The sequence below is a fragment of the Bos taurus genome, chromosome 19, assembly GCF_002263795.3.
Source record: "Bos taurus isolate L1 Dominette 01449 registration number 42190680 breed Hereford chromosome 19, ARS-UCD2.0, whole genome shotgun sequence".
Lineage (NCBI taxonomy): Eukaryota > Metazoa > Chordata > Mammalia > Artiodactyla > Bovidae > Bos > Bos taurus.
Genome location: NC_037346.1, coordinates 35,706,155 through 35,732,655, shown reverse-complemented (window position 1 = coordinate 35,732,655; position 26,501 = coordinate 35,706,155). Strand labels below are relative to the sequence as shown.

Sequence of the window (26,501 nt, the reverse complement as noted above, 5' to 3'; positions counted from 1 at the left end):
ATATTCTTGGGCTTCCCTGTGGCTCAGCTGGTAAAGAATCTGATCGCAATGTGGGAGACCTGGGTTCAATCCCTGGGTTGGCAATGTGGGAGACCTGGGTTTGATCCCTGGGTTGGGAAAGGCTGGAGAAGGGAAAGGCTACCCACTCCAGTATAATCCCTGGAGAAGGGAAAGGCTACCCACTCCAGTATAATCCATGGGGTCACAAAGAGTCGGACATGACTGAGCAACTTTTACTTTCACTTTTCATGTGCAGATGTGAAGAAAGGAGCATGAAGAATATACCAACTGAGGATACACCAATAACTGAGGGGAAGGAATGGAATTTACATTTTTTACTCTAGATTCAATATATTTGATTGTGAAACCTTATTAATATAACCTTTTAAAAGAATTATTAAGCCTGCTTTATAAAATATGTGATCTCAGATCAACTTTACATTTCTAGCATCTGGCATTGTTTGTGACCCAGTAGGTATCAAAGTTTTTTAATGTAAAAAGCAAAGTAATTTTTCTTCAACAGAAAATACTTAAAGCTATTTTCCTAAGAGTTTGTTTAAACATTAAACATCAATAGTAATAAATATGCATGTGCCAATTACTACAAAAGAAGTCACATTAGAAATATAAGGTTTAAATACCATAATTTTTAACAGTGTTATTTTTAACCAACCAAGTTTTACCAGTTTCCATTCTCAACATACACAAGCAAGCATCTGGGTCAACACACAACATAATAAATATGCCAAAAAGAGGGGGGGAGAAAATCTTATTTATTAACATTAACACCCAGTAAAAAAGAACTAATCTACTGCATCTTTTCTACGCAAGAGTTTAAAAGGGCCTTCCCTTTTAAGTATGAATCTTATAATGTTGTCAGTTATACCTCAATAAAAATGAATGAATGAATGAATGGGAAAGTACCAAAATATTAAGAAGAGTAAATCTTAACTCAGTTTTCCCTTTAAACCCCCATTGTCAGCTGTGGATAATTCCTGAAGTTATCAAATAAGGATATACCTGAGTGGGAAAGTTGGTAAATAACAACTGAAGTTAAGGACTTTCCTGGTGGTGCAGTAGTTAAGAATCTGCCTGCCACTGCCGGGGCCATGGGTTTGATCCCTACTCTGGGACGATTCCACATGCCATGGGGAAACTAAGTCCATGTACCACAACTACTGAGCCCACACTCTAGAGCCCGTGTTGCAACTATGGAGCCTCCATGCTCTACAGCCGCTGATCCGCCACTAGAGAAGCCACGGCAACGAGAAGCCTGTGCGCTACCACGCTCGCCACAGCTACAGAAAGCCGGGGCAGCAACAAAGACCGGTGCAGCTAAAGTAATACATTTGTATTATTATTTAATATTATTCAATTATTGCTGGATGTATTTTGAGATTTATAAATAAGTCTCAATTATTAAATAAGTCTTAATTTGAGAATTATTAAATAACAATTATTTAATATTAATATTAAATAATATTCCTTATGCTCTGTCCCAAGGAAACCAAAAAAAATTACAACATATAATCCATTTTTTTTTGCATCCCAGCATATATTTTGAAAACTTTTACACTGATACCAAAGACAGGCAAAGACACTACAAGAAAATTACAAATATCCTTTACAACTACTGACATAGAAGTACTGAACAAAACACAAGCAAACCAAAGCAGTACATTAAAAGGTTTATACACTATGATCAAATGGGATTTATTCCTGCAATTTTAGAATGGGTCAACAGACAAAAATTAATCCATGTGATATGTCACCTTAATAGAATGAAGGAAAAAACCCCCAAATCATCTCAATTGATGCAATAACAGAATGACAAAATTCCACATCTTTTCACAATAAAAACACTTAGTGAACGAGAAACAGAAAGAAACTCACTATGATGAAAGCCATATATGAAAACCATGGCTAAAAACATACTCAGTGGTAAAAGACTAAGTTTCCCCTTAGAATTAGGGACAATGTCCACTTTTGCCACTTCAGTAAATATTATATTAGAGGTTGTAGGCAGAGCAAACAGACAGGCGTTCAAATTAGAAAAGAAGAAGTAAAATTATCTCTATTCACTGACAACACGATCTTATATCGAGAAAACCCTAAAGATTACACACACAAAGTTAAAGCTAATAAATGAATTCAGCAAAGTTCCAAGATACAAAATCAACACACAAAAATCAGTTGCAACAAACAATCCAAGAAGATAATTAAGAAAACAACTTCATTTACAATAGCATAAAAAGAATAAAATACTTAGGAATAAATGTAACCTCTAATCAAAGTCTCAATGGTGATGAAGCTTTGAAACGAGAGAGGCGGTGGTTATACAACATTGCGAATGCACTAAACGCCACCTGACTGTATACTTTAAAATGGTTCATCATGTTTTGTCCAGGCAATACCCAGCTTGCTTGCTTTCTCTTTCCTCCCAACATTTTACTTTTAGAATTTTTCAGTGAACACCCACATACTCATCACCTCGTTTCTACCCATTAGCATTTTACTATTCTACTCTTTACTATTCTTTATCACATAACTACCCATCTTTCTACCAGTCCAAGATGCATTTCAAAGACATTGTCATCACCAATGCACTTCAGCCCTAAACATTTCAGCACACATGTCATCAACTAGAGCTCAGTATCTGTTTTACATATTTTTGAGTTAAACTTACATAAAATGCACAAATTGTATTTTGCTGAGTGTTGACAAACGCATCCATCTGTCTAACCCAACCCCCTATCAAGATACAGTACATTACCATCATCCTAGATATTTCCCTCAGGCCCTTTCTTAGTCAATCCCACTCACATCCCACCAGAGACAACTACTGTTCTAATTTTGTCCCGACCATACATTCATTTTCCATTATATAAAACTTCATATAGTTGGTACCCCAGAGCATGTATTCTTTTATCTAAGACTTCCATCATTCAGCATGATGTCTTTGAGAACTGCTTCTCTTTTAGACCTCCAATTTTGTAATTCAGAGCTAGGAGGATGCTCCCAGATCAATTAAAAAAGCAGAAATTGAGCAATTCACAAGACATATAAAGTGAAAGGGAGAAAAAAAGTAAAGTGAAGTCTGATTCATACAGTACTTGTAGGGAAAAAAATAGATGTAAGCTTTCATATGCTTAAAATAACTCAGGAAGGACACAAGAAACTGATTACAGAAGTTGCCTTGAGGGAGGGGAAAGACACTAAAGGAGAGATTTTTTTGGTAAAAAACTGAAGCATAATACACGTACAAGTAAGTTCACATACCACAAGTGTACAGCTCAATTTTCACAAAGAGAATACATCTGAGTAAGCTGCACTTAGAACAGGAGTCAGAATCTTGTCAGCACCCTAAAAGCAAAAAAGATAACCCTCCATCACAGTTCTTCTGGGGGGCTCTGCTGGGTCTTCAGTGCGGTGCGGGCTGTCTCCAGTTGCGGCGTGTGGGGCCACTCTCTAGGTGCCGTGCGCACCTCTCGCTGCAGTGGCCTCCCTGGTTGTGGGGCACAGGCTTCAGGGCACACGGGCTTCAGTAGTGGCAGCTCCCGGGCTCTAGAGCACAAGCCCAGTGGTTGTGGGCTTAGTTGCTCCAAAGCATGTGGGATCTTCCCGGCCCAGGGATCGAACCTGTGTCTCTTGCATTGGAAGGCAGATCCTTTACCACTGAGCCACCAGGAAGCCCGCTTCTGTTGTTTATACTCTGGTTTTTGGCCATGAGGCATGTGGGATCTTCTGACATTTTAACTGTGGCTTGGTGTGAGTCTCTTTGGGACATCTTGTTTGGGACTCACTGCTTTCTGGACTTGGCTGTCTGGTTTCTTTGCCAGATTAAGAGACTTATTAAATAAGTTTTAATAAGCAATAATTTAATAACTTATTAAATAAGCCTCAATTATTAATAAATAAGTCTTAATTTGAGTATTATTTACTATTAATAATCTCAAGCAAAACATAAAATATTATAACAAATAATCCATTTTTCTTAAAACTCTATTTTTATTTTACTCTACTGTAAATACGAATATAAAAATCCAAAGGAAATAATGTATAATATAAACCAATGGAAAAACCCAACATAAGGATCAAAGGAAGAAAGGGCCTAGAAGCAATCACATTCCAATCCATAAGCACATTTAGTGCCTAGATGTTGGTTCCTAAATATTTTCTCCAATAAACAGAACTAGGGTTTCTTTGAGAAGCAGTCAATTGCACAGCAGGTACAGGGAAAATACAAGAGCCTGGAGCATCTGGTGGTGTCAGGAAGGAAGGACTCAGAAGAGTGTGGGCATAAAGGGTATTAGGATGACTCCTGAAAGAGCTCCTGATGTCCTACGCTGAAACCATTTGAGCAACAAAATAAATATAGTAAGTACCCTACACACAAAACTGCAAGTTTCAAACTTGCAAAAATGAGAATGTGCATTCCATCAATGTCAGGTATGAGTGAAACTGGGAGTCTCCTACTGCTGACGATCTTTCAGCTCCACCATCTCCAATCTTCTCTCCCTCCTCTAGTCAGCAACCCTTCTTGCCTGTTGTACTACTATGCTTTTAAAGGTACTATACTGTAAGATTAAAAAGTTTTCTTTATTTTCTGTGTTTGTTTTTATTTGTGTGAAAAGTATTTATAAACCTGTTACAGCACAGTACCATTTGACTGGTTATGTTAGTTGGATAACTAGGCTAACTTTGTCAGACTTACAAATTGGATTTAAGAACGTGCTTTGAAAATGGAACTTGTTCATATGTATGGGACTTACTATAACAGTGTTGGATAACTTATAGAATAAAACAATATCTATTAGTTCAAACAAGGAAAGAAAGAAGGGAGGGAATGTGTAGCTCTCCCTTCCCAAAAGAATTCCAGTTAATAAATGCAGAATGAAGAAAATAGAAAATAAGCATGAGAACACCACAGTAATGATTATTGTAGCTAAGATTCACTGATGGGTACTAAAATCAGTAAATGAAAGTTTGAGAAACAGGATATCAGCACAGTCTCAAAATATATCCACCAAGATATTTATTAATCAAATTATAAAGAGAAAAACAATAACTTTATAGTGGAGAAATGCAACATACACTAGATGAACCAAGCAATCAAGGTTAACATCACCATTACAGCATGCTGCTTCTGTAGCAACCTTATTAAAAATAGATAGCCTCAATCTAACCATGAGAAACCATCAGAGAAGCCCAAATTTAGAGACAGTCTACAAAATAACCAACCAGTATTCTTTCAGCCTGAAGGTCATGAAAGACAAGCAAAGACTGAGAAGCTCACATATTAGAAGGGACTGAGGCAACATAACTTAATGCAATGTGGGATCCTGGACTGGATCCTGGAACCAAAAAAGAACACTGGTGGGAAAATTGGCAAAATCTGAATAAAAGTCTGTAGTTCAGCTAATAGTATTGTACCAATGTTAATTTTTTAGTTTTAATCATCTTATCGTGGTTAGTTAATATTGGTGGATGGCAGGTGATGGGTATCGTTCCCTCTGTACTGTTTTTGCAACTTTTCTCTAAGTCTAAAATGTCTAAAAACGAAATGTTAAAAAAACAAAAAACAACCAAGAGCATTAACTGTTTTGAAATGTAAAATCATACATGCATTTTATGACAGGATTTTTAATCACAGAAGACACAAGAGTAAGGTTTAACTACTACAAAGATTCAAGCTTGGGAAAACTCAAGAAATAGGAACGACTAAACATAAATGGAGGAGGATGGAAAATTCTTCTAAACAAGAATGCTGGCTTTGTTCAGGCATTTTTCGTTTTGCATGCTAAGCACATCCTCTGAAGAATGCAGCACGCATTGACCGCTGGCTTTATACACCAAACCCTGCTAACAAGACCTTCTCACAGAAGCTCCACTCAAGTAGTTCAAGTCATGCAGTTTTAAAAGAACTCTAAAACTTTCGTAAGTAGGTACCAACCCAATTGCTTTTAGCTAAAATTGTTTTTTCTCTGTTTTAAAAGTCACATTCCATGAATAACCAACAACCTAGGAGACTCTTAAAATGAAAACTAATAACCTTTTTGGATACATATACAGATTTGCACGTCCGCATGTCTTAGGCATGTGCAGGTGCATATCCATGCACAGCTGCATATACACATACATATGCGTACATGTGAAACTAGATGGGATCTATGAAATCACTGCCAAAGTGATACCAACCAAGGTCTAAAAACTGTGACAATTTTATGTATAGCGTATTTTCAATATTTAAAACATTCTGTTCTCTTTCTATATATGGGCACAAGGGAGAGATATCTGAACTCTAAACTTGTAAAGCAATGAAGAACTTACACAACACAGCTGGTGAGAACACAAACGGCTACCATCCCTTGGCAGGCAATTTGGTGATATCTAGCAAAATCTGAAATACGGGCTTTGATTCAGCAATCCCACTTATGGGAACTATAAATACCAGCACAAAATTAGGTACAAGGTTTATCCAACTCAGCATTGCTTGTAATGGCAAGAGATTAGGACAAAGTGAGGTGTCCTATCAGTAAAGTAGATTTTAATGGCAGTTGGTATATGTGGTCCCTTCCCCCTGGCCCTTCCTCTGCAATTCTGATGTATTATTCATCTTCCTTCATTCCCTTGTTTTCAATTTCTTTTTACATTGGACTCTTCTTCTAAGCACACAAACAACCCAGTCTGTCCCATTTTTGTTGTTGTTGGCTTGTTTTTAATTTTATAGGGCTCTAGAGGATGCACAGGGAAATACCTCTGCAAGTTATGCCTCACTAGGAAAATGTCCATTCTAACTTTTCTGGGATAGTTTTTGGAGCTTTTCCTTTTTCTTGGAGCCACCATTCTTGCTTCCCTGATAGCTCAGTTTGTAAAGGGGCTTCCCTGATAGCTCAGTTGGTAAAGAATCCACCTGCAAGGCAGGAGACCCTGGTTCAATTCCTGGGTCGGGAAGATCTGCTGGAGAAGGGATAGGCCACCCACTCCAGTATTCTTGGGCTTCCCTTGTGGCTCAGCCGGTAAAGTATCTGCCTGCAATCCAGGAGACCTGGGTTCAGTCCCAGGGTTGGGAAGATCCCCTAGAGAAGGGAAAGGCTATCCACTCCAGTATTCTGGCCTGCAGAATTCGATGGACTGTATAGTCCATGGGGTCGCAAAGACTCGGACACAGGACTGAGTGACTTTCACTTTCTGTTATTGCTAGCAGAAGCCTCTTAAAGTCTACTGCTGAGTGGGTCCGCCTTGGAAGAGAATTTCCTCTTTTTTGGGGGGGACCCTCGTTTCCTGACTCTTCAGGGTCATTAACTGATTCCTCTTTGGGAAAACTTGGAAAGACTTCTATAGCCAGCTGTCTCTTCAATATTGTTACTAACTAGCTCCTCCTTGGAAAAAGATTTCTTTTTCTTGGGTTTGGAGGTAATAAGATGAGTCTTCCATTCCATTCTCCCAGGGAGCCTTCTCAGACTTTTGCTTTTTCTTCTTTTGGAGTCTTTTACTTGTCTCCTCATTCCTCCGGGGCACTACTGTTTTCTGAAGATGCCAGGGCAATCACAGCCAGCCTTTTCTTTTCCTTATTCAAGTGTTTCTTCTGTTTCTCCAGCTTCCTAGTAATCTCAGCAGCTACTTTATCTGCCTGAATCACTGCCTCCTTCATGACATGCAGATTTCTTTTGTGGAACCTCTCCAATCTAATACACAGAAGGACAGTCCCTCCTCAACTTGTTCTCGAAGCTTTTCCCCAAATACACTGGTGGGTACCTCAGAGAAGCAATCAAATTGTGAGGCAATACTGCCTTTATTTTGCCAGGTATTAGGAGAGGTGGCCTCTGTTCTTGGCAGCTGCTTGGTCAATGACGGTAGAGTAGAAAATGAGTCTGGAAATCTGATCCCTTTGCTGGACCCAGGAAATCACTCAGACACTAGGACTGGCCATCAACCCTACAGCAAGAGGCCTGTTTAAGTGAGAGAGCCCTGATCAGCCATCACCATGAATGTCCCATTCTAAGAGTACTTTTCCCTCTACCCTGGCAACTCAAGATATCCTTTTACTTTCCTCCAACCACAGCTACTTACTTCTTGAGTAACCTACATACTATTTCCTTTTTTCATGAATATAATTCAGTTGGAGGAACAACCTTACCTTAACATTTTTGACCATTTCCAGCCTTAGCTTTTTAATTTTTGTTTATTTACTTATTATTTTTGGGCTTTGCTGAGTCTTGAGCTATCCGGGCTTTTCTCCTGCTGCAGCAAGCAAGGGCTCCCCTCTAGTTTCAGTGTGCAGGATTCTCACTGTGGTGGCATCTCTTGTGGTAGAGCACGGACTCTAGGGGGCAAGGGCATCAGCAGCTGTGGCACGTGGGCTCAGCAGTTATGGTTCCTGGGCTCTCAGCAGTTGTGGCATATAGGCTTAGATGCTCTGCAGCATGTGGGGTCTCCCCAGATCAGGGATCAGACCCGTGACACCTGCATTGGCAGGCAGATTCTTTACCACGGAACCACTAGGGAAGTCCCAGTTAGGAACATTTTAAAGAAATGTTTGGTTAAGTCATTTTAAAAATCAATTTTTAAAACAGTATTATACTACTTCAGATAAACTATCATACCTAGTATATCTGCTCCCCCATTCACATCTCCAATTAGGCCTGAACCACTGAGCCACCAGGGAAGCCCCCAGCCTTAGCATTTTTATAATACATTTTCAACAGAAAATGCCATTTAATGTAAGAAGTTCCTTTTTACCAATTTCACCAGAAGCCCCCCAGTCAAAAATTTCTGTTAGTGATACAGTATAATACTCTTCTGCTTTCAGCTTTAAACTGATCTCTAAACCAGATTTGAGGACCATCAAAAAGGTGTCAGGTGAAGCTTCAATGTAAGCTGTGGCATTTAGATTGGCCTTGACAGAGTACTTCTACTGGTGGTTAACCTAAGCAGGACACAAATGCGTATGTGGGAAAACTATAAAGAAAAGCAACTGGATGCAAACGTGTGGAGTTCGAGAAAGGTCAGAGATTAAAATTTCTGAAAGCTGATGGGTGGATGGTACTTACAGACATGAAACTTGAGTTACCTAGATTAAGTAGAGCAGAGGGCTGAGTTTTAAGCCCTAGAGAACTCCAACATTTAGAAGTCCAAAATCAGCAAAGGAAAAGGACCTGTGAAGAATACCAGAGACTGGGGGGTTGGGGGGCGTGGGGAGAAGTATCCTGGGAGCAAAGTGAAAAAAAGCATTTCAAGAAGCAGAGAGTATTCAAATGTATCAAATGCTGCTACAATGTAGCAAGGGAATGGGAATTTTTCATGTTTAGAAAGATGGATATTTTGGATAACTGTAAAAAAAGGCACACTGTTGTAGTAAGTAGAATTAAAGTCTCAGAGGAATAGGATGAACAGAAAAAAAAAAAAAACACATTCTTCAACCATGCTAAAGTCTGTCCCCACCTTGAGGTCTTTACAGATGCTATTTGACCATCCTGAAACACATATTCCTCTGGACCTTTCCATGCCTGTACATCTTCTTTTCAGGGCACAAGTCACCACTTCCAAGAGAAATTCCTTAGCTACCCCTTCTTACTACTATTCTCTAGACCCTTACTTTGTTTTATAAAAACAGTACATAACACTACTTGAAACTCCACGCTTCCATTTATTTATCTGTTGATTTTCCCAACAAAAATACAACAAATAAGGAATAAATATGTACAAATACTTCTTTTTAAGTTTTTTTAAGAACAACATGTATATTTTCTAGGTGCACCAGTCTTGGCAGATATTCCATTACAGTTATCCCTTGTTATCTGCAGGGGATTGTTCCAGAACTCCCTGTGTTTACCAAAATCTACAGATGCTCAAGTTCCTTACATTAAATGGTATAGTATACCTGACGATATAACCTTGTTGACTACAACTCTCTCACAGGGAGAAATCTGCAATAAAGCAACAAAAAAGGTCCATAAATTTATAATCATGGCCAAATCTCCTTTACTGCCATTCTTCTGCCATAGTTTCCCTGGTTTTCTCACACAACATTTTCACCTTAACCTTACTTCACACAAAAAAAGTGCCAGTAAAATTAATATTACAAGCATACTCTTAATAGAGCTAGATCATCCTCAAAGTTCTTAGAAAAATGAAAGTTGAAAAACACATTACAATAGAGATGGTCTAGTCCCACTTCTGTCAGACATGGAAACCAAGACTAGTGTGTTTGTTTAATGCAATCTACATGTGAACTCTAAACCCAACTCCCAGGCTTTTGCAAAGTTAGAAAAAGACATCTGATTAATAACAAAGACTTAAGTAAATAGTAAAATATGTCCTGATTATGAGACATATCTCACAAACTTATCCCTTTTGGGGTGGGGGGAGATGCTGCATTGGGTCTGCTGCTACACGTGGGCTTTCTCTAGTGCAGCAAGCAGGGGCTACTCTCTAATTGCAGTGTGAAGGTTTCTCATGGTGATGGCTTCTCTTGTTGCAGAGCATGGACTCTAGGGCGCACAGGCTTCAGGAGTTATGGCGCATGACCTCCAGCAGTTGTGGTACACAGGCTTAGCTGCCCCACAGCATGTGGAATCTTCCCAAACCAGGAGTCTAATCCACTTCCCCTGCATTGGCTGGTGGATTCTTAACCACTGGACCACCAGGGGAAGTCCTGTTAAGCCTTTATCTCATTTACTGGCTCCATGTCCACAGTAGAAACAGACTGGATTTCATTTTAAAAACCTCTCTTGGGAATACATACCTTAGTATCCCTAGGGAGGACCCAACTCCCCTGTTCAAATCCATCTGTTAATCACTTTATAACTAGTCAGAGAATGGAAAAAACGTGAAGTTAGGCCTACTGTTAAAAATAGTTTGCAGTGGGAGCAAAGCTATGAAATATTTATTTACTTCTTACTGTTTTGAGCACATTTCAAAGATCAATGAAATGGTTCTAAATGCCTCTACTTACTAGAGCTGAGAAACAGACTATTTACATTATGTCAAAAGAATCTTTCTAACACCTAAAACAAATAATTCATTTGACAAACATGTTCTGAGAGACCACTACGTGCTAGGCACCTTTTCTAAGTGCTAGGGACATGGCAGTAAATAAACCGCATGGATCTTACATTCTTAGTGGAGAGAAACAAAATAAATAAGTAAATGTCTTCATATTTTAGAGGTATCATAAGAGCTATCTAAGGGGACTTCCCTGATGCTCCAGTGGCTAAGAATCTGAGCTTCCAGTGCGGGGGCCTGGGTTTATTCTTAGTGAACTACACCCACATGCCACAACTAAATACCCTGTGTGTCACAACTAAGACTCAGTGCAGCCAAATAAATTAAAAACAAATTAAAAAAAAAAAAAGAGTTACCTGAGTATTTAAGCCATGATAAGTAATTTGGAGAAAGAGACCAGAAAAGAGAGAGAGAGATGTAAGTAACTCAACTGTATTCATTTAGGTGGTCTGTTTCATGACAGAGTAGATATACTAATATAACAAGGTTCCTTTATAATCAGTTCCCTTTATAAATATTCCACTTTATAAGATATAGACTATAACTTCAAATATTTTTAATTATTAGTATATCTCCACTCTTAGAATATATTAGTATTTATATTTACAACTTATTTTGTAACAAGTTCTTGGTCAAGAATATAATAACACCAGGCCTTTTTAGCTAAACACACTTCACTTTTGGATATTGCTTTATGAAGGTGTTGAGGAAGTTGTTTTGCTGTCACTCAGCCGTGTCCGACTCTTTGCTACGGACCCCGTGGACTGCAGCCTGCCAGGCTCCTTTATCCATGGAATTTTCCAGGCAAGAATACTGGAGTGGGTTGCCACTTCCTTTTGTTTTTTTTTTAAAGCAAAGCCCTATTAAATTGTGAAGCTTCCCAGCAGTGAACCAAGGATTTTAGGTGGCAATAATTTTCAATTCTTAAAAACATAGGTTCACTGATCACCCCATCCTAAATTCATATAATGTAAATCAAATAGAAACAGCCTAAATGAAATCGAAATGTTGGTCATTAGTATGACAATCAAGACGTAACGATGCTTGACTCTGTTTTCCTATAAAACTTGAAAAATGAGTAATACAAAATGAACTCTTTGGGAAGAACTTATTTCCAATTTAAAAAAAGCATTAGTTTTACCAAAAAAAATGTACACATACTATTTCATTTTCTTCTGGTTGTCTAGCACTTCAATTTGGATAAGAAAGCTTATAAAACAAACTGAAGATTTTCATAGGAGAAAGCTTACCTTCAGACTGGTATGAGAACGTGGTTGACTTAATTCCTGAAATTTCCATTGTTCTGATCCAGGGGTCTCGCCACCTTTCTGAGTGTCAGGCGTAAGCAATCCGTCTCCAGAAGGTAAAGGGAAAATCCCTAACGATATAGGACGTTCTTTTCTATTTGGAGAAGGCAGAAGAACTAAGCATTAATCATTTTTAAGTTTATCCATCATGACTGTAAGTAATAAACCTGGGCTGTCACTGCTCTAGAGTCATCACTCTTGAATAATACTGTGTGCCTATCTGAACACGTCGACTTACCAAAGAGAAAGGGCGAAGTCTCACAACTTAAATTAAGCCCCAAGAAATCAATTAAGAAAGGTAGTAAAAAAATAGTTTAGAAAATCTTAAGTTACTGATGAGTTCCTTGCTCAGGAAGCAGTCTGTGGTGTGGTTTCACAGCAAGGGGAGCTGCTACAGTTTCACCATGCTTAGGTCAGCCTTAGGGAACTGCAAATGACCCCCACTCCTGCTTCTCTAGGCTTTCCAATTTCTCATATTAATCCCTAAATACTTACCCAAGTCTCTTAGGGTGTGTTTTTTCTGCCTTGAGGAAAATGAATACATGGTTTAAATCAGGCCTACTGATTAAATAGTCAAAAGAACATGTACCAAAAAAAGTTGCCTGCCATTTCAATCAAGAAAGAATAGAATGTTGTCTGCCATTCAGCCATTAGCCACTGTAGCCAGTCTGGATGGAAGAGCCCTGAGAGGAATTCAGGATGGAGAAAAACGGGATACTGGCCCTGGATAGTTAAGATACATATCAAAGAAATAATTTCAGTGAGCCCAGACTCCTCCAGCTTCCCAACCATAGAAAAGCACTAAAATCATTAACTTGAGATGTTTGTCTTTTGTAATTAGCAAAAACTCCTGAGTATCCGAGTTCCTCCCTTGCTTGTTTCGAACAGTTCCTCAGAGCTATCTGAGAGGCTGCCCTGACGGACTATGGTCCTTAAAAACGTCCCTGAGTAAAGCATAATTCTCAACTTTTAGGTTGGGCTCTTTTTGCCCCCAGAGTTTTATCCCCTAAAGTAGGAAAACTATATTTTTCTACAGGAACTCATATTTTTCTGTATGAGTTCCTTTTCATCACAGTATGTATGACAATTCAACTGTCAGTTTTTCCAAACAAGGATGCCCAAAGATTCTTTCAAAAACTGTAGTTTCCAGTGTTTTGTGGGAAATTTCAGTGAATAAGTGTTTCAATTTTAATAACAGAACTTGAACGAGAAACACATCCTTTGTTAATACAAAGGGTTTTTAAAGAGTAGAAGCAAGCCTGGTTCTGAAGGTCATTAACTCAAATGGAAATTCGCTAGAAACCAAACACTAAAGGTTTGGAGCTTCTGGTAAAACTGTAAGAACAGGAACACTGAGGTTATACGTAAAAGTTGGAAAATATTCAGTTTTGCTAAATAAATCTTTATTCTGTAAGCTTATTTTTATACCAAGAAACTTTAAGCCACTTTTGAAATGTGTCCTCATTGAACACAAAGGGTACATTGCTTTCATTCCTAACAACAATCAGGAAGAATTAGTACAACTGTCAAACGTCTTAAAGATTAGGTGCAGCAAAAGGGTTGAGAGATTGTATTCTATCAATGTTGTATGCACAAAGAAACAGAACAGGACTTTTCTCTACCAGAGTTAACTACTCATCACTTCTTCACACTTGGGATACTTTTCCTATTTGATTTGGGAGAAAAATTCAAACACACATAGGCAGCACAATAAAAGGTTAGATTTTAAAACCAAATCTAAGCTTGTCTTTATGACCTGCCAGAACCACCAAATAACAAAGCAGTCAGCTATTCTGTTTATACAAGATTTTCCCAACTGCTGGTTCAGCAAAAAAGCTTTCATAAGTCCACAGCAAAAAGAGGCATTATTTATTATATCCTTACTGGATAATACAGAACACATTATACACATACATGTTTCCACTTATTGTAGAACCTATTCTTTCTTGAGAATGACTCACCCCTTTCCCCTATCTTTTCTGCTTGATTTTAAAACGCCCTTTATTTCATCAAACGATGGTGATGATGACTGGAAATTTGGGACAGGCAACATATTTTGGGAACTGAAAATCTAAGGATCTTAGATTTACTGGATTACTTATTCTTTTTAACATATCTTGATGACTTAAGCAAAAAAGTGACCAAGAATTTAATCAGATGGAATTTAATGGAACACTCTCTGACCCCAAATGCATAGAAAAGTAATACAAACTTCATTCGAATTTATCACACTGCCAACAGAAATAAAAACACAGGCCAGTCATGAGAGTTATATTTCTTTATGAATGAGAACACAATCATTTTCACACATGTCAAATACTGGAAAAGTGTAAAACTACTGGGGGAAGGAGTCAGCTAGGAGTCCAAGCTTTACTTTCCCATTTCTGTTAACTACAAAATCTACAGTTCAAAATACGAGTAAAATTCAAACCTTTACAGTGCTTTTACTTTCCTCGAGAAACTGCTCTACAGAGGGGGAACTTTTCTTCATAAACTGATAGCTGTCAAGAGGGTCGATGATGCTCTAGGTCATACTGTTTCAACTCTGGAAAAATAGTATTACTACACACCATTCTTCCCTCTTTTTTTTACTGACTTGGAGGGAGGGAGAAGGACATATAATAATGCATGTTAGTTAGAGTCCTATTTTCAAAAGGAAACCCTGAAAAGACAACATTAGGTCCTGTATGTATATTGGTGTGTATATTTGATACTCTATATATTAAATATATATTATATATTTATATATAAATATAAATTAACTATATATTTAACTATATAGTAAATGCTTCAGTAAAACTCACAGAAGAAACCAAAGAATGAAAATACATGTGGGAAAATATCAAGTGGCAGATTTAAACACCAGGTGTTTCAATAATGACACTACTGTCAAGAAACGAAGCTATCAGAATCAGCCATCAGAGTCCTTATTACATCTATTTTTTAAACTGCCATACATCCATTTTTAAATTGGTTATTTAAATGTTACCTATGTGCATAAATAACTTTGCAAATATGTCTTTAAATATTTTTATTTCCACTTAAATAATCATTAATAAAATCTACTATACATATATATAAAGAGCAGTAAAAAGATTACATTTGTTCAACACCCACCAATGTGGCAAGCACTGAAATGGATGATTTATTGACATATTCTCATTTAATCCTCACAAGGAAATAAGAATTATTTTTCCTGTTTTCAGATTAGGAAAAGTGATGCTCAGAGACTTCGGGCACTAGTTCTTGGAAGAAACGGGATTCGAAGTCAGGCCTTTTTTGACTCCAAGACCCATGCACATTTCCTGGAACTACTGCTTCTTGCCAACTGCGCTTCAGTCATGTTTGAATCTTTGCAACTCTATGGACTGTAGCCTATCAGTGTCCTCCATCCATGGGATTCCCCAGCCAAAACACTGGAGATCTGGACTGCCACACCCTCCTCCAGGGGTATTTCTGACCCAGGGATCAAACCCATCTCTCTAAGTCTCCTGCACCGGCAGATGGGTGCTTTACCACTAGCACCACCTGGGAAGCCAATCTTAATATTAAAGACTTCGGTATCTTCCTTCAGTCAGATCAACAGCAACTTTTATGTCAAGAAACTCTTTGAATTTAATCATGTTATTTTATGAATAAAATAGCTAGAGCTGATATAGTTTTACTAAAAATGGAGTAAATATAAATGATTATGAAAATTATTTACTTGTTTAATTTACAATATATCTTTAACTGTTTAAATACAAATAATCATCTCACGAATTTTTAAAATGACTCAATGGGGTAAGAAGTTCAAAGGAGGAAACTCGGGTACAGAGATTAAGTAATTTGCCAAAAGTCCCATAGCTCATGTGTGGCAGAGCATTTGTAGCCTGGTAGTCCAACTCTGAACCTCTTATCCACAGCATAGTACTGGCTTCATAAATGGAACTGAAACCTAGGACAGCCCTTTAAAATTAATCTTATGTTCTTGAGTTTCAATTTCCTAAGCCTATATATACATACACACAAATCCTTTATGTACTAAAATGTACACAAAGCAAAAAGATTGCTCCCAGTTTTTATAAAATCAGGAAAAAAATAAATAAATGACCAAGTTTTAAGACCACAGATGAAATTTAATTTCTGGGCTTTAATGTTGAACATGAGGATGAGGAAATTTACTACTTTAATTTCTTTTTAAGTCCACAATTAGGAGTTGAGTTTTAAGTAAACATTTACATAATAAAAGCTATACATTATGAACCTCCATTTAAAAACCACACACGAAGCAGAAATCTCAACAAATCAAATTTTTATCTTGGTGAGTTAGAAAACAAAAGAAACCACAACATTAAACCTCTAAAATATAGAAAATGGTTCTTAGAGCATGCAAGTACAGTGACCAGCAGAAACGCTACAGAGATTAATGATATCCCCACAAGCAGGCATGGATATCTGTTACCCAAGTCTACAAAGAAAAGGCAACATCTGACAAAACAATAGTGAATAGGCTTTGTAAAGCTTTCCAACTTTGATGCATAAATAATTGGGAGAAAAAAATGAATTCCTTGCCCTAAAAGGTTTAAATCCTTTCACTTCAAATATATTTTGCTGTAGGAGGAAAATATTTAAATTGTCAGTTCCCATGAACTGCTATCAAAAACTGTAAAAAGGATGCCTGAACCTCCAACAGTCAAAGGATCATTGGAACAAAATAAACACCTATGGCCTGTGTCTAATCAACTACAAGTCCCACCATAAAGATATTTGCTTCTAAATGCTCAGATGCTCTCATGAAGCGGTTGTGTACATTTGGACCCAATGCTCTACTCCTATTTTCCCTTTACTAGTTGAACCCTCTGCTTAAAATAAGACCACTCTGACCTTGTATTTGTGTATAAGTACAATCTGAAAATCCTTTTAAGTGGGTGGTTTCCAAACACAAAGCATATCCCTAAGCGATAGTCTATAAATTACTATATATAAGAATAGAAGTCTTAGCTTCAGGCCATTTTCCATTGTTTCAATCTGCAACATGAATGATTACAAAGAACACCCATAAAGCTAAAAATAAAAGAAAAACCAACTAAAAAAGGACTTCTAAGAGAGACTGAAGTACCTGAGTATCCTTGGTAGGTTCTGCGTCAAAGCTGGCACTCCGGTAGAAATAGAGAAGTGCACAAGCAGCAAGACGGAGAGAGATACTAAGATAGCAGAATTAATGACCACCGCCCCGCCAACAAAGCCAAACACAAACAGCAGCATGCATCCAGGACTCATGGCGCTGTGCTGGCATGGTGAAACACCCGAACCAGGAGGCCTACACAGGGGCCAGAGGGGTATCTTTGTAGTGAGGATCTGTCATTCAGCTGCTGCCACAAAAACAATGCCATCAGCAGCAGCTTTCCACTCCATCCTGCTGCAGCTCCGAAGCGCTGACGTCATCCTGCTCTCACCGCCTCATAACCATAGAGCTGCTGCTCCTAGCATTTATGCAGCAATCCAGAGCAGAGGCCAGCCTATTAACTATTTTCCTCCCCACTAAGAGGCCTGGCTTAGCTCATTGGCTACAATGCTTGGAGATCTACATAATTTATTCACACTCCTACATCAAACAGAAGTCTAGCTAACCCTTTCAAACATGTCTCTCTGTAGCAAAAATGACTTTTAAACCAATTATACAGGTGAAATGAAAAATTTACAGCATTCTGACAAAAATTTTAAACCTATACAATCTTTGTTAAGTATCAGAAAACAATGGCTATTAATTTACCTTTTCATTAGTGAAAGTTGTTTTGTTTTCTATGCTACCCCCTCCTATAGCATTCCAACTACAGGAGGGAGAGAGCTACTATTGTCTGAGGATTAAAGAACAGAGAGAAACAGAAACAGATTATTTTATTTTCCTTTTTCCCAAGGCAAAAATGTATATAAAAAAGCTTACCTAATTCTACTATGAGCTGTGGATTCTAGTTGATCACTCCCTGAGATCTGATGAAGTTTTGTTCTTTCTAAGTGTTCCATATAATTATGGATCATCTATTTTGAAGAAACAAAAGAATACACAAAATTTTAAGACTAATACCTGGAAAAAAAGTATAACATTTTAACAAGGGAAACCTTTTAATATAAATTTCTTATTTATCGGACTACTCATGTTCTATATAAAAGAATATTAAGGATGAAATTTTATTTTATTCTCAAAGGGATATGCAAATGCTTACATTTAAGGTGCTAGAGTCTGGAAAAGTAGCCAACATTTTGCTTAACATAGCAAAAAAATTCTTTTACAATATGTAATGCTATTAAATATAAAGTCTGACATAAATAACACAAATTGGATATAGACATTGGGAAGGAACTGACAAGAGATTACTGATTAACGGGGACAGATGACACTTGAGAAATCCATTGCTAAAGTGGGAAACAACAAAGAAATTAACTTGAAACTTCAGTAAAGATAATTTTCAATTTAATACCGATATTTATTTATTTTTGCTACAGATTTAGTTCAAAGAATGCTAAAATATTCTCTCCTATGTTAGCCTGCTAACTTACTGGAATCATTACTTAATATAATCATATAAAAATGGCAGCAAACTGAAACAAATGAAAAATCAGAGCACATTAACTCTTTAATAAGGAACCATAAGACACAAACTGAATATGGCAATAAAAAATTCAAGAATATCAAGAAATTCTGTCAAGAAATTCTACAGTCTGATTTGATTCCTTTTTTTTTTTTTTTTTGGCTACGCTGGGTCTTAGTTTTAGCATGGTCTAGTTCCCTGACCAGAGATCGAATTCAGGCCCGCTGCATTGGGAGCATGGAGTCTTAGTCACTAGACCAACAGGGAAGTCCCTGATTTGATTCTTGATATAGTTCCACTTATAAGAGACCCAAACCTGGTATTAAAACATGTAAAATGAAACAATTTCCATCATAAAATCAAAAAGGCTTTGCTAGATGTTGAAGTAATCTGAATAAGAAAAAAATGAATACGAAAAGTTATGTTAGCAATTTCAGTTTAGTTCAGTCGCTCAGTCCTGTCTGACTCTTTGCGACCCCATGGACTGAAACACGCCAGGCTTCCCTGTCCATCATCAACTCCCAGAGCTTGCGCAAACTCATGTTCATCGAGTTGGTGATGCCATCCAGCCATCTCATCCTCTGTCGTCCCCTTCTCCTCCTGCCTTCAATCTTTCCCAGCGGCAGGGTCTTTTCAAATAAGTCAGTTCTTTGCATCACGTGGCCAAAGTATTGGAGCTTCAGCTTCAGTAGCAGTCTTTCCAATGAATATTCAGGACTGATTTCCTTTAGGACTGACTGGTTTCATCTCCTTGCTGTTCAAGGGACTCTCAAGAGTCTTCTCCAACACCACAGTTCAAAAGCATCAATTCTTCAGCGTTCAGCTTTCTCTATGGTCCAACATCCATACATGACCACTGGAAAAAACATAGCTTTGACTGGACGGACCTTTGTCAGAAAAGTAATGTCTCTGCTTTTTCATATGCTGTCTAGGTTTGTCATAGCTTTTTTCCCAAGGACCAAGTGTCTTTTATTTTCATGGCTGCAGTTAACATCCACAATGATTTTGGATACCAAGAAAAGAAAGTCTGCCACTGTTTCCATTGTTTCTCTATTTGCCATGACATGATGGATCCAGATGCCATGATCTTAGTTTTTAGAATGTTGGTTTTAAGGCAGCATTTTCACTCATTCTCCTCTTTCACTTTCATCAGTTCCTCTTCACTTTCTGCCATAAGGGGGTGTTATCTGCTTAACTGAGGTTGTTGACATTTCTGCCAGAAATCTTGATTCCAACCTGTGCTTCATCCAGTCCGGCATTTCTCATGATGTACTCCGCATATAAGTCAAATAAGCAGGGTGACAATATGCAGCCTTGACTCCTTTCCAAATTTGGAACCAGTCAGTTGTTCCATGTCCGGTTCTAACTGCTGCTTCTTGATCTGCATATGTTTTTCTCAGGAGGCAGGTAAGGTGGTCTGGTATTCCCATCTCTTGAAGTATTTTCCACAGTTTGTTGTGATCAACACAGTCAAAGGCTTTAGCGTAGTCAATGAAGCAGAAGTAGATCCTTTTCTGGAATTCTCTTGCTGTTTCTATGATCCAATGGATACTGGCAATTTGATATCTGGTTCCTCTGCCTTTTCTAAATACAGCTTAAACATCTGGAAGTTCTTGGATCACACAGTGTTGAAGCTTAGCTTGGAGAATTTTGAGCAGTACTTTGCTAGCATGTGAGATGAGTGCAATTGTGTAGTAGCTTGAACATTTTGAACATTTATGTTGAACACTGCCTTTCTTTGGGAATGGAATGAAAACTGACCTTTTCTAGTGGTGGCCACTGCTGAGTTTTCCAAATTTGCTGGCATACTGAGTGCAGTACTTTTACAGCATCATCTTGTAGGATTTGAAATAGCTCAACTGGAATTCCATCACCTCCACTAGCTTTGTTCACAGTGATGCTTCCTAAGGTCTACTTGACTTCACACTCTAGGATATCTGGCTCTAGGTGAATGATCACACCATTGTGGTTATCTGGGTCATGAAGATCTTTTTTGTCTAGTTCTTGTGTATTCTTTTTTGTATATTTCTTGTGTACTCTTTCCACGTCATCTTAATATCTTCTGCTTCTGTTAGGTCCATACCATTTCTGTCCTTTATTGTGCCCATCTTTGCATGAAATGTTCCCTTAGTATCTCTAATTTTCTTGAAGAGATCTCTAGTCTTTCCGATTCTATTGTTTTCCTCTATTTCTTTGCATTGATCATTTAGGAAAGCTTTCTTACCTCTCCTTTCTATTCTCTGCATTCAAATGAGTATCTCTTTCCTTTTCTCCTTTGCCTTTAGTTTCTCTTCTTTTCTCAGCTATTTGTAAGGCCTCCTCAGACAACCATTTTGCCTTTTTCTTGGGGATGGTCTTGATCACTGCTTCCTGTACAATGTTACAAACCTCAATCCATAGTTCTTCAGGCACTCTGTCAAATCTAATCCCTTGAATCTATTTGTCACTTCCACTGTATAATCATAAGCGATTTGATTTAGGTCATACCTGAAAGGTCTAGTGGTTTTTCCCTACTTTCTTCAATTTAGGTCTGAATTTTACAATAATGAGTTCATGATCTGAGCCATAGTCAGCTCCTGGTCTTGTTTTTGCTGACTATAAAGAGCTTCCCCATCTTTGGCTGCAAATAATATAATCAATCTGATTTTGGTATTGACCATCTGGTAATGTCTATGTGTAGAGTCATCTTTTGTATTGTTGCAAGAGGGTATTTGCTATGACCAGTGCGTTCTCTTGGCAAAACTCTGTGTTAGCTTTTGCCATGCTTCATTCTGTACTCCAAGGCCAAACTTGCCTGTTACTCCAGGTATCTCTAGACTTCCTACTTTTGCATTCTAGTCCCCAGTGATGAAAAGGGCATCTTTTTATGGTGTTAGTTCTAGAAGGTCTTGTAGGTCTTCATAGAACCGTTCAGCTTCTTTGGCATTAGTGGCTGGGGCAAAGACTTGGATTACTGTGATAATGAATGGTTTGCCTTGGAAACAAACAGAATATTCTGTCATTTTTGAGACTGCACCCAAGTACTGTATTTTGGACTCTTTTGTTGACTATGAGAGCTACTCCATTTCTTCTAAGGGATTCTTGCTCACAGTAGTAGATATAATGGTCATCTGAATGAAATTTGCCCATTCCAGCCCATTTTAGTTCACTGATTCCTAAATGTCGATGTTCACTCTTGCCATCTCCTGTTTGACCACTTCCAATTTACCTTGATTCATGGACATAACATTCCAGTTTCCTATGCAATATTGTTCTTTACAGCATCGGATTTTACTTCCATCACCAGTCATATCCACAACTGGATTTTGTTTTTACTTTGGCTCAGACTCTTCAATATTTCTGGAGCTATTTCTCCACTCTTCTTCAGTAGCATAGTAAGCACCTACCAACCTGGGGAGTACATCTTCCAGTGTTGTATCTTTTTGCCTTTTCATATTGTTCATACTGTGGCTACTGTGACTAGTGCTGCTATAAACACAGGAGTGCATATATCTTTTTGAATTACAGCTTTGTCTGAATATATTCCCAGAAGTGGGATTGATGGATCATATGATAATTCTATTTTTAGTTTTTGAGGCACCTCCGTACTGTTTTCCACAGTGGCTACACCAACTGACATTCCCACAATTTAAAGAAATGTAAATATCAAGAGTAGGCAAGAAAAGGAGAATATTCCTGAAATTCTTAAAATTACAGCATGGAATAGCTTTGTAAGTTGCTAAACTTTAGCTGCATGAAGATAGATTTCAATCTCAAATAACTTGAAATATGCATTGTAGCAATATTAAAAGGATAGCTACTGAAAGAAAATTTAAACAAGTTTTAAAAATTTATTTTTAAGAAGTATGCTTTTGTTAGGAGTTCCCTGGTGGTCTAGTGGTTAGGATTCCATGTTTTCAGTGCTGTGGCCCAGATTCAATCCCTGGTTGGGGAACTAAGTGAGATCCCACAAGCTGCACAGTGTAGCCAAATAAATAATAAGTATGTTGTGAAATTTATACTCGGCATGGAAGCATATACAAAAATTAAGACGTATATAAATCAATTTGAAAGTGTTATTTACTTCAGATAAACAAGAAGTCTGATGCATGGATTAAGATGGGTAATTCCATCAAATCAAATATAAAAGAATCAACCAGGCTGTTCCCCAAGTTAAAATTAGTACAAATAAGAAGTGTATCAGGCAAAAAAAGATGAATATATAATCACACAGATATGTATATGAAAGCATTTTTAAAAGCTTTTAAATTTACATAATTTTAAGTTTAAATGTTTTCTCTTTTCCAACAGTTCTGCAGAAATACAATTTTTGTGTTTGTGTCAGTGAGGCAGAAATGCTGAGTTGCTTCCATCTAGTATTAGGAAAAACTTCAAGTGAGGAAGAAATTTAAATGAGACTAGCATAACAAAATGATGGTCAGACCAAATATATCAATTTAAAATTTCAAAAGATTTTAGAAAATCTAAGTTGAATTCTTTTATAATGGAAAGTAATCATATGAATTTGATTCATTCAAATGAAGACTAAGTTCCTTTAGGGATTAAAATAAATAGAAATCTCTCCTAAATTGAGTCTATAATAATCTATTTATTCAATATAAAAAAAATTAAAAGATTAAATAAAATGCAAAGATACAGAATTGGTTCTACCCAAAACAGTCCGTTCTACAGATTGACTACTGTCTTAAATAAATTTAAAATTTTTTATTTTAGATGTTGAATTCCAAACCAATTCCCAATCAAAAAAGTGATCCCAAGTAACTGGAGATACAGTATTCTAACATTCCAAAATGGTCTACACAATAAAACTGGTTTTAACCCAATTGAACTAGCACTTAGTAGAACAAAAGAACAACAACAAAATGGCTGCTAATATTTATTGATCACCATTTACATATCAGCTAATGCATGTAGAGCTACTGTTTCAATTAATCCTCAGAACAATAATATGATTTTCTAGATAAACTCCATTTTAAGGAGGTTAAAATAACTTGTCCAATTTGACCAGCTAGTTAATGATTAACTGCGTTCTGTCAGTAGCTAGCTGGCTTTGCGGCCAGAACTCAGATCCATCTGACTCAGTCATCAGAGCAGTTAAGGATTATGAGACTTGCAGTGTATCCAGGTGCCGTTTCAGTCACTTCTGGAGGCAGGCGATAAGCTCACTGTCCTTTTTTCATCACACCCACAAGAAAACCCCACATTCTAAGACATTTCCTGATGTCTGAAGTATATTCTATATAAGCACAAAAAAGTAGATAAAATAAATTATACATAAAAATTTAAATTTTAATTAAATTTAAATTTAGGGCTTCACAGAGTAGCTCTGTTTTTTTATTAAAACAAAACCAACCGAGTATTGGACAATGAATGCTGCAAGGTAGAAGAGAGGTATGAAAGTAAAATAGAATATATTTTAGATAATCTATTTTGGGTCCACCAGACCCATCCCTCCTGATCTCAGAACTGCAACTCTCAATTTTCTCAGGTATGCATATTAATTCACACATATTCAAGAGTCAATTCAGCAACAAGTAGCTGGAGTCATGGAGAAGGATCCCAAGCACACTATTTGGAACATCCCAAATCCCCTCCCACCTAGAGAAATTTTCACAGCAGACGTTGATTTAGCTTTGGCTAAAACTGAAATGCAAGACAACAGTTATTAGAAAAACAAGGCAAAAAAGAGAGATTTTGGAGACAAATAGCATGAATCCTTTTAATTCTGTTGGCCTTTAATCTTTCCATATGCAGTTCAGTAAGTATATCCACAAGGCCACAATTCTTAAAATGGTTGAGACACCATGAAACAAAGAGACAGAAAATCTTCTAGTGCATTTAACATGTGTTTCATAACTTAAAAGCACCGAAAATTCAGGAAAAGGGAATCAGAGAGACCTAGATTCAAATCCAGTCACATACTAGCATAGCATTTGGGACAAATCACTCCATATTCTCTTTGAAGCTTCAGTTTGTAAAATGGGGGTGGGTGATAAGGAGTTTGCTCAGAGGATAAGACGAGAATGCATTTAAACACTCCTTGGAGTAAGACAAGGGTTCAAGTTTTTGGTGATTAATGAGTATGTATATTTCCTCCACTGTCCTTTTAAGCAAATTCAATAATGTGTATAAAATTTTGAATTTGATTAGAGAGCAGTTATTCATATTAGGAAACGAGCCTGAGATTTCCCTTAAGCAGCAAACAACGTGTTTGATAAAAGTGCTGTCTAAACAACTTTTTTGTATACCTATAAAAAAGGGTACTGAGTTAAAAGTAACAACGGAAAGATTAAACCCTTCAGACTTCCTTTCCCAGAAGGTTTTCAAAATTTACCTTTAAAGGACCTAGTTCTTTAGCATTGGATAGCAATTTATAATTGCTAATTGAATGGTATTTCTAGTACAGATGTATAAACACACAAACACATTTGAAAGAAGCCATACCTGTGTCTTATAAACATTGCTTGAGGCAGAGCAAAATACAGAGAGCCTATCAGAGGACAGAAGCTGCTTATGACTAAAGGAGGGGATCTTGTGAAAATGCTACATGTAAGATCTTTCACAGTTATTAGACAGGCCCAACTCTCTGCCTTGGTATTTAAGATTTTCCTGAGATCCTTCTTTTTTTCTGTTAGACTGTTCTCTGAAGGAATGCCGTCCTTCCCTGGTGGCTCAGAGGTTAAAGTGTCTGCCTGGAATGAGGGAGACCCAGGTTTGACCCCTGGATCGGCAAGATCCCCTGGAGAAGGAAATGGCAACCCACTCCAGTACTCTTGCCTGGAGAATCCCATGGAGGGAGGAGCCTGGTAGGCTACAGTCCATGGGGTCACAAAGAGTAGGACACAACTGAGCGACTTCACTTTCACTTTCTTTCTCTGAAGGAATAGAAATATAAAAACTATGTACATATATGAGAGAAAATATGTAATTTCACTTTACAATGACTTTAAGACAGCATATATTTTAGACATATTTCAATTTAACAATCCTCAATTATTACAAAGGTTAATTAAAATCTTCAATAAAAAAACATAATTCATTATTCATCACTATCAATTATTTATGGCACATAAACCTATTCCCACAAACATGTTTGTAATTATCAGCATTGATAAGAACTACCAGTACAGCACACTGTTGGGGCATGAAATGAATGGTGTGAAAAGAACAAACAATAAACCTTTAACAACCAATTGTTTTTTAACAGTCTTAATATGTACCAAATACCATCTTATTCAAATGTGGTTATTTTTTCATATGTAAGCTATTCTGTTTTCCCAGAGCTCTATGGTTCCAGCCCTCTGTGGCCAATCTTTTTCCTTTACCACTCATCAATTCCGTGACACTTCATGCTTGGTACATGGCTATGTTAGCTAAAACAGTAATAAACCTCACATGCCAGGAAGAAATTCCAACAAGGTGTGGAAGGTGTTAAAAGCACATTACTCTCAAAAACAAATGAAACTGACTGCAGTGAGTGGGGTTTTATACTACTTTAAAGCAACAATATAGGTCCCTACCGGAGGCAGGATAAGAGATCACCCACAATAGTGAAAGGAAAATGGGAGCTAAAGACTAAACCATCCGTATCACGGGAAAGTTTGGACTAGAAAGA

The 26,501-nt window shown here is 37.4% G+C and overlaps 1 protein-coding gene and 1 non-coding gene across 11 annotated transcripts in view; both read right to left on the bottom strand.

Moving 5' to 3' along the window:
• The window catches only part of SPAG9 (sperm associated antigen 9), a 152,026-nt gene that overhangs the window by 64,533 nt on the left and 60,992 nt on the right, over nt 1-26,501 (bottom strand). For 6 of the 10 annotated variants that reach the window (XR_009491559.1, XM_005220611.5, XM_005220615.5 and 3 more), the window contains exons 4-5: nt 18,241-18,335; nt 12,258-12,408 (exon numbers count right to left, since the gene is read on the bottom strand). Coding sequence is in view for 9 of the 10 variants with exons in the window: in XM_005220611.5 (XP_005220668.1) it covers nt 12,258-12,408; nt 18,241-18,335 (246 nt within the window). In the remaining variant the exon portion in view is untranslated. 10 annotated transcript variants of the gene reach the window in all.
• On the bottom strand, nt 7,907-7,993 carry LOC112442830 (small nucleolar RNA SNORD86). Its single transcript, XR_003031120.1, has one exon. It is a non-coding gene; the product is annotated as a small nucleolar RNA SNORD86 (small nucleolar RNA).